The sequence below is a fragment of the Pelmatolapia mariae genome, linkage group LG3_W (genome assembly GCF_036321145.2).
Source record: "Pelmatolapia mariae isolate MD_Pm_ZW linkage group LG3_W, Pm_UMD_F_2, whole genome shotgun sequence".
Taxonomy (NCBI): Eukaryota; Metazoa; Chordata; class Actinopteri; order Cichliformes; family Cichlidae; genus Pelmatolapia; species Pelmatolapia mariae.
In genome coordinates this window covers 1,994,472-2,012,733 of record NC_086229.1, presented here as the reverse complement: position 1 = coordinate 2,012,733, position 18,262 = coordinate 1,994,472, and the positions used below count along the sequence as shown (strand labels likewise).

The 18,262-nt window shown below is 43.7% G+C and overlaps 1 protein-coding gene across 1 annotated transcript in view; it reads left to right on the top strand.

Moving 5' to 3' along the window:
* Nucleotides 1–14,654, top strand: part of LOC134615658 (NACHT, LRR and PYD domains-containing protein 12-like) — a gene marked incomplete at its 5' end in the record, with an annotated part of 133,462 nt that extends 118,808 nt beyond the window's left edge. The window contains 3 exons of the mRNA XM_063460244.2: nt 4,057–4,215; nt 6,241–6,414; nt 14,465–14,654. Of these exons, the coding sequence (XP_063316314.2) occupies nt 4,057–4,215; nt 6,241–6,414; nt 14,465–14,654 (523 nt within the window). The remainder of the gene's footprint in view (nt 1–4,056; nt 4,216–6,240; nt 6,415–14,464) is intronic.
* Nucleotides 14,655–18,262: the final 3,608 nt, after the last annotated feature.

Below are 18,262 nucleotides of genomic sequence, written 5' to 3'. Positions count from 1 at the left end.
TGTTCATCTTTGATGGTCTGGATGAGTGTCGACTTCCTCTGGACTTCCACAAAACTACAATCCTAACTGACCCTAGAAAGTCCACCTCAGTGGATGTGCTGCTGATAAACCTCATCAGGGGGAAACTGCTTTCTTCTGCTCACCTCTGGATAACCACACGACCAGCAGCCAATCAGATCCCTTCTGACTGTGTTGGCATGGTGACAGAGGTCAGAGGGTTCACTGACCCACACAAGGAGGAGTACTTCAGGAAGAGATTCAGAGATGAGGATCAGGCCAGCAGGATCATTTCCCACATCAAGACATCACGAAGCCTCCACATCATGTGCCACATCCCAGTCTTCTGCTGGATCACTGCTACAGTTCTGGAGGATGTGCTGAAAACCAGAGAGGGAGGACAGCTGCCCAAGACCCTGACTGAGATGTACATCCACTTCCTGGTGGTTCAGGCCAAAGAGAAGAAGGTCAAGTATGATGGAGGAGCTGAGACAGATCCACACTGGAGTCCAGAGAGCAGGAAGATGATGGAGTCTCTGGGAAAACTGGGTTTTTGATCAGCTGCAGAAAGGAAACCTGATCTTCTATGAATCAGACCTGACACAGTGTGTCATTGATATCAGAGCGGCCTCAGTGTACTCAGGAGTGTTCACACAGATCTTTAAAGAGGAGAGAGGTCTGTACCAGGACAAGGTGTTCTGCTTCATCCATCTGAGTGTTCAGGAGTTTCTGGCTGCTCTTCATGTCCATCGGACCTTCATCAAGTCTGGACTCAATCTGCTGGAAGAACAAAGAACCACCAAGAAGTCTGAAATGAGAGAATGTACAGATAAACACTTCTACCAGAGTGCTGTGGACAAGGCCTTACAGAGCCCAAATGGACACCTGGACTTGTTCCTCCGCTTCCTCCTGGGTCTTTCACTGCAGACCATTGAGAGTCCCTTACGAGGTCTGCTGACACAGACAGGAAGTAGCTCACAGACCAATCAGGAAACAGTTCAGTACATCAAGAAGAAGCTCAGTGAGAATCTGTCTGTAGAGAAAAGCATCAATCTGTTCCACTGTCTGAATGAACTGAATGATGATTCTCTAGTGAAAGAGATTCAACAGTCCCTGAGATCAGGAAGTCTTTCCAGAGATTATCTGTCTCCTGCTCAGTGGTCAGCTCTGGTCTTCATCTTGCTTTCCTCAGAAAAAGATCTGGATGTGTTTGACCTGAAGAAATACTCTGCTTCAGAGGAGGCTCTTCTGAGGCTGCTGCCAGTGGTCAAAGCCTCCAACAAAGCTCTGTAAGTAAATATGTGTTCAGTCTGTTATTTATAACATAAACAGTGTAATCTGTGATGGTCCCTTCAGAGACAGATGATAGGTACCAACAGGCCAAGCGGAACACAGCTCGGGCAGTGGCTGACGCAAAAACTCAGGTCTGGGAGGTGTTCGGAGAGGCCATGGAAAAAGACTTTTGGACTGATCCCAAGAGATTCTGGCAAACCGTCAGGCAATTCAGGAGGGGAAAGCGGTCCTCTACCTGCACTGTGTATAGTGTGGGTGAGGCGCTGCTGACTTTGACTGCGAAAATTGTCAGGCGATAGAAGGAATACTTGAGGGTGCATGGGAGTTTGTCCACCAGTCTACATGTGTTTAGTGGACTTGGAGAAGGCATTCAACTGTGTTCCTCAAAGTGTCCTGTGGGAGGTGCTCCGGGAGTATGGGTGTCTGGTACATTGCTATGGCCCATTCGATCCTTATACAACAGTTGCAAGAGCTTGGTCCACATAGCTGGCAATAAGTCGGACTCGTTCCTGGTGGGTGATGTGCTCCGCCAGGGCTGCCTTTTGTCACAGATTCTGTTCATAACCTTTATGGAAAGGATTTCTATGCACAGCCAAGTGTCCGAAGGCTTTCATTTGGGTGGTCTCAGAATCTCCTCTCTGCTTTTTTGCGGATTATGTGGTTCTGTTCTGTTCTCGGTCATTAGTGATGGGAGAAGGGAGCAGGAGATCGACAGATGGATTGGTGATGCGGCTGCAGTGATGTGGACTGGCGGAAGCTAAACCGAGATAAAGTCCCAGGTTAATCGGTGGTTCAGCCTTCATTAAGCTGTGTAATTTACTCATGTATTAGTCTAATTAATGCAACTTCTGGAGAATTATTGCCGATGTATCTCTGTGTAAAACAAATGGCGGTGGATGAAGCAGTTATAAAGTTTTTCTTTTATTCGTGTTTTTTGATTAGGTGCTTTGATGAAGGACTCCCACTTGAAGGTTTTAATGGTGATCACAGGACCCGCTGCTGTTTTGGACATTACAAACACTGTATTGTTTTAGGGTCTACCGTACATTAGAAAGCGCTTTGAGGTGACTGTTGTTGTGATTTGGCGCTTTAAAAATAAAATTGAATTGAAAAGTTTTTTTTCACTTTACCTGAGCTCACTGTCTCAGGAATGCCTCCACCTCTTTGCTCTTCACGGTATGTAAACAAGAGTCTGGTTCAAAGTTAAACTGTGACGTCATCATCACTGCTGCTTTTGTTATCAGTGTTTATGTTTAAACGTTGAGGCTGTGTGGGCCTAATGTTGTTGAAGTTTCTATTCATGCGCTGCTCCTAAATATGTTTCTAGGTTAAACGCACACGTTTGTGTTTCCATGGTAAAAATGTCGCACTACAGAGCCGCCTCGTTTAATGAAGCATCAATGCCAAGAATTTGTCCAGAATTTTTAATAATAGAATAATTCAATGAATAGCTACAGCCTTAAAGTGTGAATACACATGGTGGAAGTAGGTTGATATATTTTTTGGATAGTATTTTAAATATGAACCTAAAATTTCACACCACCATAAGATGCAAATTAGAGATGGCTGAGCTGAAGGTCCATGAATTAAACAGATAAACTGTGAAAGGCTGCAGCAAGGTTCAGTATGTGATCAGTAAGTATTGTTTAGAACAGTAGTTCGTATATTGTGATGAGGTTAGTAATTAATATACTGTTGCATGGACTGGGCTGTAGTTACATCGTACGGTTTTAAAAACTGAGCTTTAAAGTGAACAGTGGTAATAAAAGCCCAGAGAGGCTGACAGTGATCACTGCTTTTTTTAGGGGCTTGTCCAGATTAAATAGAACAAGATACAAAGCATTAAAACATGTTAAAAACACAACAGCCTTAATAAACACAGAGTAGTTTGGACCCAGAAGCAGGGTTCTGTCATGGTCCTGGGTCTTTGTGACCCAGTGTTGTGAGTTTCTTGTTTTTCGGTATTATTTTGTATTATAGTTTATCTTTTGACTCCCTAGTTGTGCTGTTTTGATTATTATTATTGTCCTAGGTCTCTGTAATGGCTGTTAAGGTTTTAGTTCTTAGGTTTAGGTTCCGTGCTCCCTGTGTATATCTAATCTGTGTCTCTGCACCTATTGTGTGTCCTGTTTTACTCTGATAGTCTTGTGCTTAGTTAGGGTGTCTTGTTTTGCTTCCCTTGACCCGTCCTGCCTAATTAGTCCTAGCTGTTTTTTTCTTCTGTGTCTGGTTCCCTGACTTCTCCCGAGTGTATTTTAGTCCTCAGTACAGTTGCTATTATTATCACTTGTCACATCCTCTTTATGACAGTTAAAATAAATAGCATTCATATAAGAAATAAAATTGTCTCATGTAAACTGTTTGTGGTGTTAAATAAGCCTATACTGCTGTACTTTAATGTCAGTCATGAGGGCAGTACTTTAAGAGCCATATATTTTATGAGGTAGTAGTCGGTGTGAAAAGTTTGATAACTACTGATTTAGAATAATCGCAGATATTTAAACTGGGAAACTGACAGACAGCACTGTATGAATGTTGCAGCAGGTACTAGTGTCATAAAAATCTACGAGCTCCTCAGTGTTTGTCTTCAGCAATATAATCTTTTTTAATGAGCAAATTCCAGGTCTTAAATATTTTAATATTTCTATGTAAAGTTTTTTTGTTAACCACGAATAATAATGCACAATGAAGTTTGTTTTTCTTGTAACATATGAAGTGATTTAATTTGATCACAAACTTTCCTTTTTTTAGGCTGAGTGTCCCCAGTCTCTCAGAAAGAGGCTGTGAAGCTCTGTCCTCAGTTCTCAGTTCTCAGTCCTCTAGTCTGAGAGAGCTGGACCTGAGTATTAACACCCTGCAGGACTCAGGAGGGAAGCTTCTGTCGGCTGCAGTGGAGAGTCCACAGTGTACCTTGGAAATGCTCAGGTTAGATCATGTAATAGTCTAAATTCCTTATGAATTAACACAAGAAATCAATTAAAATTCTTAGCAAATTAAGGGAAGATTTATCCGTCTATTGTTGTATTTGAATTTTTTTTTATTAATATTGTTACTAAGTTACAATAAGCTGCCAAATTTCTAACCTCTTTACCATAAGGACAATGATTAAGGATTCTTGTTCTTTTCCCCAGACTGAATCTCTGTAACCTCTCAGCGAGAAGTCATGAAGCTCTGTCCTTAATTCTCACCTCTCAGTCCTCTAGTCTGACAGCGCTAGACCTGAGTAACAGCGACCTACAGGATTCAGCAGTGAAGCTTCTGTCTGTAGGACTGAGGAGTTGTAAACTGAATACCCTGAGGTGAGATCAAGTGATATTGTGGGGGGAGGGGGGGTTGTCATTCGGCAGAATTGATTTTTTAAGAATACACTACTCAGAAAAATAAAGAAATAAAATAAAGGAAATAAAAGGAACAATTATTAATCAAAGACAGCCTCATGATGCTTGATTGACGTAATCGACCTTAATTTAATACACATGTAACACAAATGCACAGAAATAAATTATTTTTCTACAATAATTAAATAAATTCAACATTTCTTCACTTTCTTCAACAGAATTGCAGACTGCACAGATGGTACCTTCCCAAAGGAAAAAGTACTATATCTTACTAGGGTAGATATTAGACTTAACAGTTACTGTCACGGACTGCCGGGGCAGACCGTGTGGAGAGTGTGTGGAGGACTCAGGTGCGGACACAGGCGAGGACATGAAACTGAGTTCAAACGAAAAGCGAGCCTTTATTGTGGCTGGTGAAAACAAGGCAGAAGCGCAGTGACAAAACTAAACTATAACTAAACTGGGAAAGTGATACTAAGATAAACTATGAAGATACAGGTAACCAGAACTATGAATACAAAGGCTGACTGATACAACATGGAGGGTGGGAACACAGACGACGCGACACTGAACACAGCAAGACTGAGGACTAAATACACACATGAGGTGATCAGGGGAAGTGGAGACACATGAGAACACAGCTGACTAGAATGGAACATAATGACAATACAGGGGAGAGTAACACTAACTACAATGAACAAAGAACACCAGACTCTTCCAAAATAAAACAGGAAACACGCAGACATAGACATGGAATGAAACATGGCATGAACTTAACATAACTGCATGGACATGAAACATAGACGCAGAACCAGGGAGACAGAGCACAGGGGAAGATGGCAGAAATAACTACAAGAACTTGACAACAAAAGACACACAGCCATAACACACATGAAGGGCAAGAAAGACTAAACACAAGGGTAATATAATTACAAAATGAGCTGGAATAACTTAATGAACCTAAACAAACAATAAACATCCAAATAAACTAAAACTCAAAACACTGGGTCGCATGACCCAGGACCATGACAGTTACTATATACAATAATGGCTTTCTATACATTTTACATCAGATGAAAACTTTGGTTGTAAAATTCAGATAATTATTGATTAAAAGCTAGACATTTTAAATGAGAATAAGAAAGAAAAATAAATCTTTGCGCCCCCCTTTCCCTGTTAATGCTCTGCCTCGCCCCCTGGCAAAACTTTGCTAGACCCACACCTGCACAGTTACCAGGTGTCAGCTACTTAGAAAAGCAAACTGGGTTACACCAAATCGCAAGTTTTCTGTGGTGCTTTGGTAATACTTAATGGATCGGATAACATTTTTTATTTCTCTCCGATATCCGATCCATTAATTTAGGTCAGTATCGGACCGATACCGATCCGTAATATCGGATTGGTCCATCTCTAATTTTGACAAGTGTACTTTTTTTTCTTTTCTGAGCAGTCTATTATAGCTAATAAACGTCATTTGTTGGTATTTCTCAGTAAGGAATGAAGGATTCTTGAAAAAACAGGACTGCACATTACTAAGTCTAATAAATCCTCAGTGCACCCTAATTGCACTTCAACAACAGTGTTTGTTTAATGTTTATCTTTCATTTTTCAGACTGAGTCACTGTAAGTTCTCAGAGAGAGGCTTTGAAGCTCTGTTCTCAGCCCTCAGCTCCCAGTCCTCTAGTCTGAGAGAGCTGGACCTGAGTAACTCCAACCTGCAGGATTCAGGAGTAAAGCTTCTGTCTGTTGGAGTGAAGAGTCCACACTCTAAAATGGAAACTCTCAGGTCAGGATTTAAATTCCTCCACTGATGATCATTTAAAATCTGATGTATATACAGTAACTTGGTAGAAATATCTTCATTTAAATGATCGGTTTATTATTTATGGTTATTTCTTATATTTGTTCATTCAAAGATCTTTATGTCAGCAGCACTTTCATTCACCGAACCTTACAGTTTCAAATAAATATGGTCAAATTGATTATTTCTGGCCAAAAAGATTCGGCGGGCGTTTGGGCGATATTACTAATTTGCAGGTGCACAGAATTATATTCAGTGCAATATGCTGGGAATTCATTGATAAGTTTCAACCTGTTGTGTTCAAGAGTCTAGGACTACATGTATTAATATAAATTCCAGCTGTTTGATATAAATGTGTAATTAAATGAAATGCACTTAGAATCTGTAACACCCTATTCAGTGTTTGCAGAGGGCAGGCATACAAGGACTGACTGGACTGACCACGCTCATTTTAATTGCTCCCTCACAGTTCTGTTAAATCTGAGTATCATAAAGTAATGTGGTAAAATCTGGACTAATGAGACTGTGTTGACAGACAGCATTTTAATCATTATTTTAACTTCATGAGCATGGCATGCATTTTTAATTGCTCTTTGATATTTGAGCTGATTGGGACCTGATGAATGTAAAAACAAAGAATTATTAGATTTTTTTTTTACCTAAGTTTTTTTTCTAAGAAAAATGAGAGCCACATATTAGGATACATTTAAAATGTCAATAGAACAGTAGCAGTATAATGTTCTCGTAAGTGGATATCAGGCCCTTGTAGAGTAAAATTGACTATTTTGGCCTAAATAACCCAAAAAGTGATGTCCACATATGTGGACGCCAGGTCCTAGGAGGTTAAAGGCTGTATATTGGAGCCATTGCTCCAACATCGTATAAATGTAACAGTGCTTGGTGCTAATGCTAAGAGTGCTAGCTGCTTCAGGCTTTATTTGCATATTGTAAGTATATTTAGCTTATTATAAGCAGTATATAAAGCAGATAGTACTGCTGGGAGTTGATATTTTCACAAGCTAATATGAGCCAATCAGTGAAAAGTCTAGCCATGAGAGTTGTATGTTGCTGTGAGAAGAGTGCGCTACATGCAGTGATGCTAGTGTTAGCCATGTTAGCATGTTACCTTCACCAGGTGGTCATTGTCAGACCAGAAGACCGTCTGCATCAGGAGGGCTACATTTTTACTGCAGTGTCTTCATAAATCCATGCTGGGCATTTTAATAGACTGAATATGTCACAGTTATTTCTTAGTATTCTGAGCCTTCAGGTCTCGTTAGTTTTAGTTACTCTTTGTATTTTTGACTTTGTATACTTCTCTTAGTGTTCATTTCCTGTTTTATTTTGGTAGTTATCATCTCTGGTGTCATAGGTTTAAAAATCCTTCAGAAGGCACAGGACCAGCTGCTCAATGAGTTGGTGAGACAAACAAATTTTGCCATTGGCGTTCTAAAATCTAAAGAGGAGCAGATCCGACAGAGACTTACTATGCTTATAGATCTTGAAAAGGTGTTTGAGTTCACCAAGAAGGCTTGTCTAGCACAGCATGAGAAGACTAAAACCAGGCAATAAAGGAAGTTTGACTTACTTGTTGTAAGTTTAATTGATGAGTGAAACAGACCGACCCTGCATGCTAGTAACACCTTAGCCACAGCTCGGGTGTGGAGAAGCTGAAAAGGGTTTTCTAGTTTGTAAGGAGGAAAAAACTGAGAGGACTGAGTTAAAGAGAGGCTGTAGAGTAACACAGAGCAGCATAGCAGCTAACTAGTAAACCAGCTAACTGCAGCCACAAGCTGCGACTGTGTCTTTCTAACAAGAGCGTCAAACATTCAGACTGGTTTTCTTTGTGGATGATGATGTATTCTCACACTGATCCTTCCCACATAGCATGCAGGTCTGGCCCGGATCTGGTGTCAAGCTGGCACTGCTGGCTGACGTCTGGCATGGTATGTGGTATGCCATCCAGATGTGGGCCAGGCCTGGCATAGATTGCACTGTGTATGTGATGGCATGCCACATCTTGCACATCTTGATTATGGTTTGGTTTATGTGGCCCAGGCTCATAGAAAATGGGTCAGGCCCAGATCTGGAATCAAGCTGGCACTTCTGACTGACTGGTGTCATGGCAGAGTGTACAGTGGGGCAAAAAAGTATTTAGTCAGCCACCGATTGTGCAAGTTCCCCCACTTAAAATGATGACAGAGGTCAGTAATTCGCACCAGAGGTACACTTCAACTGTGAGAGACAGAATGTGAAAAAAAAATCCATGAATTCACATGGTAGGATTTGTAAAGAATTTATCCGTAAATCAGGGTGGCAAATAAGTATTTGGTCACCTCAAACATGGAAAATCTCTGGCTCTCACAGACCTGTAACGTCTTCTGTAAGACGCTTTTCTGTCCCCCACTCGTTGCCTGTATGAATGGCACCTGTGTGAACTCATCATCTGTATAAAAGACACCTGTCCACAGCCTCAAACAGTCAGACTCCAAACTCCGCCATGGTCAAGACCAAAGAGCTCTCGAAGGACACCAGGAAAAGTATTGTAGACCTGCACCAGGCTGGGAAGAGTGACTCTAAAATAGGCAAGCAGCTTGGTGTGAAAAAATCAACTGTGGGAGCAATCATCAGAAAATGGAAGACATACAAGACCACTGATAATCTCCCACGATCTGGGGCTCCACGCAAGATCTCATCCCGTGGGGTCAAAATGATCATGAGAACGGTGAGCAAAGATCCCAGAACCACACGGGGGGACCTGGTGAATGACCTGCAGAGAGCTGGGACCAAAGTAACAAAGGTCACCATCAGTAACACACTAAAACGGCAGAGAATCAAATCCCGCAGTGCCAGACGTGTTCCGCTGCTGAAGCCAGTGGATGTCCAGGCCCGTCTGAAGTTTGCCAGAGAGCACATGGATGATACAGCAGAGGATTGGGAGAATGTCATGTGGTCAGATGAAACCAAAGTAGAACTTTTTGGTATAAACTCAACTCGTCGTGTTTGGAGGACGAAGAATACTGAGTTGCATCCCAAGAACACCATACCTACTGTGAAGCATGGGGGTGGAAACATCATGCTATGGGGCTGTTTTTCTGCCAAGGGGACAGGACGACTGATCCGTGTTAAGGACAGAATGAATGGGGCCATGTATCGTGAGATTTTGAGCCAAAACCTCCTTCCATCAGTGAGAACTTTGAAGATGAAACGCGGCTGGGTCTTCCAACATAACAATGATCCAAAACACACCGCCCGGGCAACAAAGGAGTGGCTCCGTAAGAAGCATTTGAAAGTCCTGGAGTGGCCTAGCCAGTCTCCAGACCTCAACCCCATAGAAAATCTGTGGCGGGAGTTGAAAGTCCGTGTTGCTCGGCGACAGCCCCAAAACATCACTGCTCTCGAGAAGATCTGCATGGAGGAATGGGCCAAAATACCAGCTACTGTGTGTGCAAACCTGGTAAAGACCTATAGTAAACGTTTGACCTCTGTTATTGCCAACAAAGGTTATGTTACAAAGTATTGAGTTGTATTTTTGTTATTGACCAAATACTTATTTGCCACCCTGATTTACGAATAAATTCTTTTCAAATCCTACAATGTGAATTCATGGATTTTTTTTTCACATTCTGTCTCTCACAGTTGAAGTGTACCTCTGGTGCGAATTACTGACCTCTGTCATCATTTTAAGTGGGGGAACTTGCACAATCGGTGGCTGACTAAATACTTTTTTGCCCCACTGTATGTCAACCAGATGTGGGCCAGGTCTGGCAATGATGGCACTATTTATGTTCCTATTTTCCTGTTTTAGTTTGAAGACCAAATCCCATGTTGCAATACTATACTGTACTCCTATGGTAGCCAACGTTTCAAATGCAGGTTTGACAGGTTTGTGAGTGTACACTTTATCCAAAACCTAGTGAGGGTTTACTCATGTTTACCACTGAGTGGCTGTAGCTGAGGAGGTAGAGCAGGTCAGCTACTGATCGCAAGGTTAGTAGTTCGATCCCTGGCTCCTCCAGTCTGCATGTTACGAATGTGAATGTGTATGAATGTAGTTCGGAAGCACTCAGCTTAGAGACAACGGGTGAATGTGGTATGTTGTATAAAACACTTTGAGTGATCCGGGAGAGTAGAAAAGCCCTATATACAAATCCGTCCATTCACTGTCTGAACAGAGTTTCGTCATGTTGCTTTTGCACTATTATGTTCCGGCACATGCTGTTATGATATGGCTTGATGAAGGTACACATTAGGCTGACATCTGGGGCAAGAGCTGAAACTGTTCTGGGCCAGCAGTGTGTCTGCAACTGGCCTTGTGCTGGCCCATGTGTGGGCCACCTCTGGCAAACCTGATCCGGGCCACCAAAGGGCCATCATTCTTTACAGTATGTGGGCCATGTGTAAGCACATTGTATGGGCCAGATCCACACAATGCTATGTGGGTTCATGGTGATGCTGCCATCCACCCACTGCTCCTGGATTCGCATCTTCATCATCATCTCCACCTTCATCAGCTTCATGTTTAGGAGCCTGGATGGACAGTAATCCGGTCTTTAAGTAATGACGTGATGAATCCTGCTTCTGGGCCCAAAGTAGTCTGCATTTAATAAGGCTGTTGTGTTTTCAACATGTTTTATCGTAGCACATCATTATATACCAGCTAGCCCGACTTCAGTAACCCTACAAAAGTCACTGCTGTTTACTTTCCTATCTTCATTTATGTTGGAAGTGATAGCAGAGCTATACATTTTAATTTGTTTCATAAATCTCTTCATCAGAACATGGTATATTATATTTAGATGGAAGCTAGCGAGCTAACTCCCTGCTAACTTGTAACTCTGTCATAAATTCTGTTTTAATGGATGCCTGGATGTTAAACTTAATTGTTACACCTGGTAAAGCAGCAACGCTGATCATTTTATTACAGATGAAAGAATCATTTTGTCCGTCTGTATCTGGAAGTCCCACAGGATCTTAGCTCGGTCATTCTCCATGACCCTTGGGGACATCTCCCATTTTGACCTCGGGACTTCCAGGTTATACTCGGCACAGATGTTCCTGTACACTATGCCGGCCACTTGGTTATGGCGTTCCATGTGTGCCTTGCCTGCTAGCATCTTGCACCCTGCTGTTATGTGCTGGATTGTCTCTGGAGCATCTTTACACAGCCTGCACCTGGGGTCTTGCCTGGTGTGGGAGACCCCAGCCTCTATGGATCTTGTTCTCAGCGCTTGTTCCTGTGCTGCCATGATTAGTGCCTCTGTGCTGTCTTTCAGTCCAGCTTTTCCAGCCACTGGTAGGATTTCTGGGTATTAGCCACCTCCGCTATCTGCCGGTGGTACATACCGTGCAGGGGCCTGTCCTTCCATGATTGTTCCTTGTCTTCCTCCTCTTTCTTTGGTTTCTGCTGCCTGAGGTATTCATTGAGCACGCTGTCAGTTGGGGCCATCTTCATGATGTATTCGTGGATGTTTCTTGTCTCATCCTGGACTGTGGTGCTGAAACTCACCATTCCCCGGCCTCCTTCCTTCTGCTTAGCGTACAGCCTCAGGGTGCTGGACTTGGGGTGAAACCCTCCATGCATGGTAAGGAGCTTTCTTGTCTTTATATCAGTGGCTTCTATCTCCTCCTTTGGCCAGCCTATTACCCCAGCAGGGTACCTGATCACGGGCAGGGCGTAGGTGTTGATGGCCCGGATCTTGTTCTTACCGTTCAGCTGACTCCTCAGGACTTGCCTGACCCTCTGCAGGTACTTGGTGGTTGCAGCTTTGCTAGCGGCCTCTTCATGGTTCCTATTTGCCTGCGGGATCCCCAGGTACTTGTAACTGTCCTCTATGTCTGCAATGTTGCCTTCTGGTAGTTTGATCCCCTCAGTTCTGACTACCTTCCCTTTCTTTGTTACCATCCGACTCGACTTCTCCAGTCCGAACGACATTCCAATGTCATTGCTGTATAGCCTGGTAGTGTGTATCAGTGAATCGATGTCTCGTTCACTCTTGGCATACAGCTTGATGTCATCCATGTACAGGAGGTGGCTGACAACCGCTCCGTTCCGTAGTCGGTATCCGTAGCCGGCATCCATAGCCAGTCTTGTTAATGAACTCACTGAGGGGGTTCAGGCCTATGCAGAACAGCAGTGGGGACAGAGCATGTCCTTGGTAGATCCTGTTCAGGGAGATCATGTAGCAGACTTTCTGAGTGTACTTCACGTAGTCTTGGTAACCGGCTACGGGGGGGTCCAGGTTTCAAGCTTGGCCACGATCCTGTCTTTCAGGTCAGTTCATCTTGCACTCAACGATCCTTCTGCTATCGCACTTGGGGCTTGGTACCCAATCTCGGTAGTAACTTTAGCCCTGATAACACTTTAAAAACCGCCTACAATCAAATAGAGTGATTTTGCCGGACAAAATATGCTTTGCTGCTAATCATCTACAGCATTAAAATTAGCATTGAGTTATTAGCTTGCTGTTAGATAGCAGTGAGGAGGCCAGACTATCTGGTCTTTAAGTCTGACGTCATTAGCCGTTTCCAGGTCCAAATTCTGCTTCTGGTCCCAAAGTCAAACAAGGACTGTGGCATCACTGAGTTAAAAAATGTCGGAATTTTTTCATCTTTAATAAAATGATCAGTGTGGGTGCTCTGTCAGGTGTAACAATCAACTTTAAAATCCAGACATCCATGAAAAAAGAATTTATGAAAAAATTAAATAAAACAGAAAACTAAACAGCAGTGAAGTTTGTAAGGTTACTGAAGTTGCGCTAGCTGGTATATAATGATATGCTACGTGGTGGCTATCTACACAGCTATGTTAGCATAATTTAAACACTAACACTGTCATGCGGCGGCTGTGTGAAGGCGAGAGAGGACCCAAATGCACGGCTCAAGACAAGCGGGGATAACTCAAAAGGCAGGTCTTTATTAATAGAAACATAAGTCATACAAAACTATACTGGGGGACACTAGAGCTGAGGCACTGGGAAGACACGAGGGAATGCACACAACCTAGAGGGACGACGCAACATGGAACAAAGGGATACTCTGACATAAATACACAGAAGGTAATGAGGGAAGTGGGAACACACGGGGAACACAGCTGAGGACAATCACCTATAACAGAGCGGGGAGGACACAAAACTGAAAATACTGACACTAAGATGTGGACCTTAAACACAACACAGAGTACACAGAGAGGAGCACAGAGAGAGGCAGAGAACAAGAAGGAATACACGAGGGGATGAGGAGAATACAGAACACAAAGGATGGAACAAACACAAAGGATGGTATCAGAACAAACACCACAATACAAGCACGGACACGGGGGGAATCCAAATACCAAACCAAACAATCATGAACACAAAGAACAAAATATAAAACCATAGGAAAACTAAGAACACTGGGTCAAAATGACCCAGGACCATGACAAACACAGTGAAGCTGGAGAATGAACAGCAACTTTGAAACCGTGAAAGCAACCGTGAAAGCTAGGCGATGAGGGTGGGGGGCAGTAACAGTTGGATCCGGGTGAAATGAAAAGAACGCCAGGCAGAGGTATTTAGCACAAAATAAATCTTTATTATAGTCAAATACCTCAATAATCATAAATAGTAACAACAGAAAGAGACAGCACCACTGCTTTAATGATAACTCAAACAGATCAACACAAAGAGAATGATGACCACTTCAACAAAGAAAACAACTATAAGGCTTCAACAGAAAAAGACAGCAATGTTGCTATTAACGATAACCAGGCAGGCCAAACAAAGTAAAGCAGGCCGCCGTCACCCAAGCAAAAACACTGCCCAGTTGAGCTACTCACAACAAGCCACGCACGGTGGGGCTGGTCACACACACAGCAGGCCTTTTCCACGCCTAGGCTGGAAACGCACACTGACCAACACAGAGGAAACCCACTAGAAACCTCTCCCCACTGCTCCTACCACTCCACACCGTAGGCAGGACAATCACACGCAACGCGGAGACACCAGAGAAAGCCACCCTCCCACATTCAGTCCATCCCCAGCTTTTATAACCTCAGAGAGGTGATTGCTGACTGGGCCCAGGTGGTAAATGAGGCCAATGAGCAGCAGCTGTGTCCTGGGGAGAGAGAAGAAGCGAGAGAGAGACAGAGGGGTGGAGCAAGAGAGGAGGAGGTGGAGAAAAACACCACGCCCACACAAGGGCAGTATCAGGAGGCCCAGCTAGGGCCGTTACACCCCCTCCCATAAATACAAACCAGTGGTTTCTCACAGAACGTTCTACCCAGCTTTTAAACATACCACCTACCATGCACCATAGTAACGGTTAGGCATAGCCTCCCAAAACTGCCAAGACCTTTTCGATGTGTCGAAAACGCTGAATGGGGTTGGCTCAATTCCCTTAACATAGTGCCCCAAGTGACAGCTGGACGCTTTCTGAGCCATCACATATGGAGAATTCAGCGAATAGCTAGAAGGCCTATCCGAAACACTTTTCAGACGCTTCTTTGCTAGGTCATGGTGACAGGTATGCTGGTTAGCCAGAGGTGCAGGTTTGAATGTTTGTGTCGTACACAAGGTGTCACACTGCAGGTCATCTGGACCTGAAAGATTGTCAACAGGTGGCCTCTCATACTTAGGTCACCTCTGACGTTGGCCAAATGGCACCACTGAGCAATTATGCTCCAATTGTGGCCTAGGACTGGCAACTTTGTCTGTCTGCAAACCACGGTTCACTGTTTTGACAGCAGATCGTTTTTGCTTTGATTTGGCTTTCAGACAGCGAGCAATCAGGTGGCCAGGTTTGTGGCAGAAAAAACAGAGCTTTGTTTTGGCTCTTGCCACCATGCCACCATGCACAATCCTAGCCCTCGAGACTGACCGTTTCTGTTTGTAGGCCCCACAATTAGCTATTAAATGGCCAGACTTGAAACAGAAAAAACACTTACGGTCTGACCTGGGACAAGGCACAGGCACCTCCCCCCTTGTGCCTTGCTCACAACTAGCACCGCTAGCCCTCGCTAGTGTGTCGCGTCGCTCTTGCTTAATGATATTGGCTTCATGGACAAGTACGAACTAGTCAGCCAGTGTCGCAGCCTGCTGCAAAGTGGAGACTTTCTGTTCATTCAGATACACTGCCATCCGCTCAGAGATGCAGTTTTTAAATTCCTCAATGAGAATTAACTCCCGTACCGAAACTACATCTGCAGCTTTATAGGCCGAACACCATTGGTCAAAGAGGACACTCTTTTCCCTTGCGAAATCCAGGAAGGATTGACCCTGCACCTTTTTCAAACCCCGAAATCGCTGCCTATAAGCCTCGGGGACTAGTTCGTAGGCTAAAAGGATAGCACTTTTTAGTTTGTCGTAATCCAAACTGCATTCAGTGGACAATGAGGAACAAACCTCCTGTGCCTTGCCCACCAGCTTGCACTGCAGCAGGATAGCCCACGCCTCCCGCGGCCAACGCAAGGCTGTCGCTATCCGCTCAAATGATTCAAAATAAATCTCCACCTCAGTGTCACGAAGCACAGGGACCAGACGACTATTTCTGCCTACATCAAACTGTACCTCCACCTTCTTTAGCTCGACCTCCCTAGCCCTAGCCAGTTCCGCTTCCAAACGCCTAAGCTCTAACTCCTTCAGCTGGAACTCTCTTTCACGCTCCTCCTTTTCCAGCTGGAGATGAGCCAGACAGACTTTGAGCCTAGCATCCTGCTTAGAACCCTCCGATGACTGGGCGGAAAGCGGATCAAAACGGGGCAGCGTCATTGGCCCGCCCTCAGGCAGCCCCTGGCCCACAGGTGTAGACACTGGCGGTCCTACGACCTGGCTTGGAACATGAGGCGCTGCACTTGGTCCAGCCGGACCGGGTGTGCTCGGGGGTTCTTGCATTACAACCACCCCCTTCTCCAACAACCCGGACACCACAGCGGCCTTCAGCTCCGCTTTGCGTAGACCAGTGGAGACACTGATCCCATAACATGTTGCCACCTCATGTAGATCCCTCTTCCTACACACATCCAGCAGGGCAAGCTCTGCCGTAAACCCAGAAATATCAAAAGTGGCCATGAAAACTCAAAACGGCCTGCAAAACACAAGCTATCCACTAAAGAGCCACACAACACCCTTACTACACAACCAAAAAAAAACAGGCAGACGTTTCTATATCAGTGAGTTACAGAAGAATCAGAAGGAAAGGAGACAGTGTTGACTGTTGGTTTGGACGCAATGATCAGTCCTGGAGTCTGTGGTGCTCTGATGATGGTCCTTATTCGGTCTGTCACAATAAGAGACAAACATTCATCTCCTCCTCCTCCTCTGTCTTTAACAGAGCAGCAGTGTATGTGGACTGTCCTGCTGGCACTCTGTCCTTCTACAGAGTCTCCTCTGACACTCTGATCCACCTCCACACCTTCAACACCACATTCACTCAAACTCTTTATCCTGGGTTTGTGGTAGGAATCAGATCTATATCAGATTTTTATCTATTGTCTCATGGTTCGTCAGTGTCCCTGTGCTGAGTGTAAAGAGTGTCTCCTGTTAGAGAAACACTCTGACTGTTGAACAGATAGTTCAGTCTGTACATGTCTGTCTCTTTCACTCACAAACACGTTTTTAGATTCATGGATTCAATCAGTTGATGTTTGAAACTCTTCTAAATGATTCCTTGTAAACTTCTTCCTCTTCAGTCCTTTAAAGATGGAAGCTCCCATTATTCCAGGATCAACCCCAGATAGCAAGGAAACATTGAAACAATGTTGAGTCAATATCAGGCGACGTCATTGAATCAACGTTGAAGTGTGACGTTGACCCAACGTCACTCTTGCACCCATTTTTAACGTTGAAACAATGTCAGGTTTTGATGTTGAATCAATGTTGAAACCTGACATTGATTCAACGTTATATTTTCTAACACTGTTGACATTGAAACAATGTCAGATTCTGATATTGAAACACTGTTGAGATATGGTATTGCTTTTCCACCTCTTTCGCACAGTTGCTTTTTATTGAAAAAAACAAAAAAACAAAAAAGGTCAATAGACATGTATCATTTGCAAAATACTTTATTAAAAGACAAAGTTTCCTATTTACATTTCTATGTTTCACGTCACTTTTTATTATTTACTCCGGGATGGGGATGGATGATGTGCGTCCTGCGTGCCACCCGTACGATCTGGATCATATCTGAGCCATTTCTGGACTGCTTGAGCAAAGACCAACTCAGACATAGAGTTCGCCCCTACCTGCTGCGCCAGGCCATCTAGGACAAAAATAGACACACACACAAAAAAACAAAGACAAAAAAAGGGAATTAGAGCACATGAATAAGCTCTTGTTAATTGTCTTCAGCAGTGAGAAAGTATGTAAACTCCTAGGCTGATAAACATGAAAGTCACCAGGCGGAAATCAGCAAACTGCCGCATTTGATTCCCAAAGAGCTATAAGCTGAAAATGTGATATGTCTTAGCATGGTGTGCCGTGTATCCTTTAAAAAAAAGAAAAAGAAAAAGAAAACATAGGGCCCTCAGTCTGTACAAAGTGTACAACCCGAGGACAAAACAAGCCGAAGACCAAAGACTCCATCTCCAGATTAACCGGACATGAAAGTCTTGTTATTAAGAAAGACAAAGTAATATAGCAAAAAACAGACATAGGAAATGTGAAACGCACCCAGCACATCAATTGATCCCTTTATTTTTCACTTTAGGCTCATAAAACTACAATAAATGTTAAAACTTACCAAATATGCATCTGCACGGCGCTGTCTCTTTAAATGCCCTTTTTTGCTTTGTCTGGTCCTTGTGTTTTTTTCCCCTGCCCAGTTGAGTACAGAGGCCAGCTCCTTTGTAATGGCA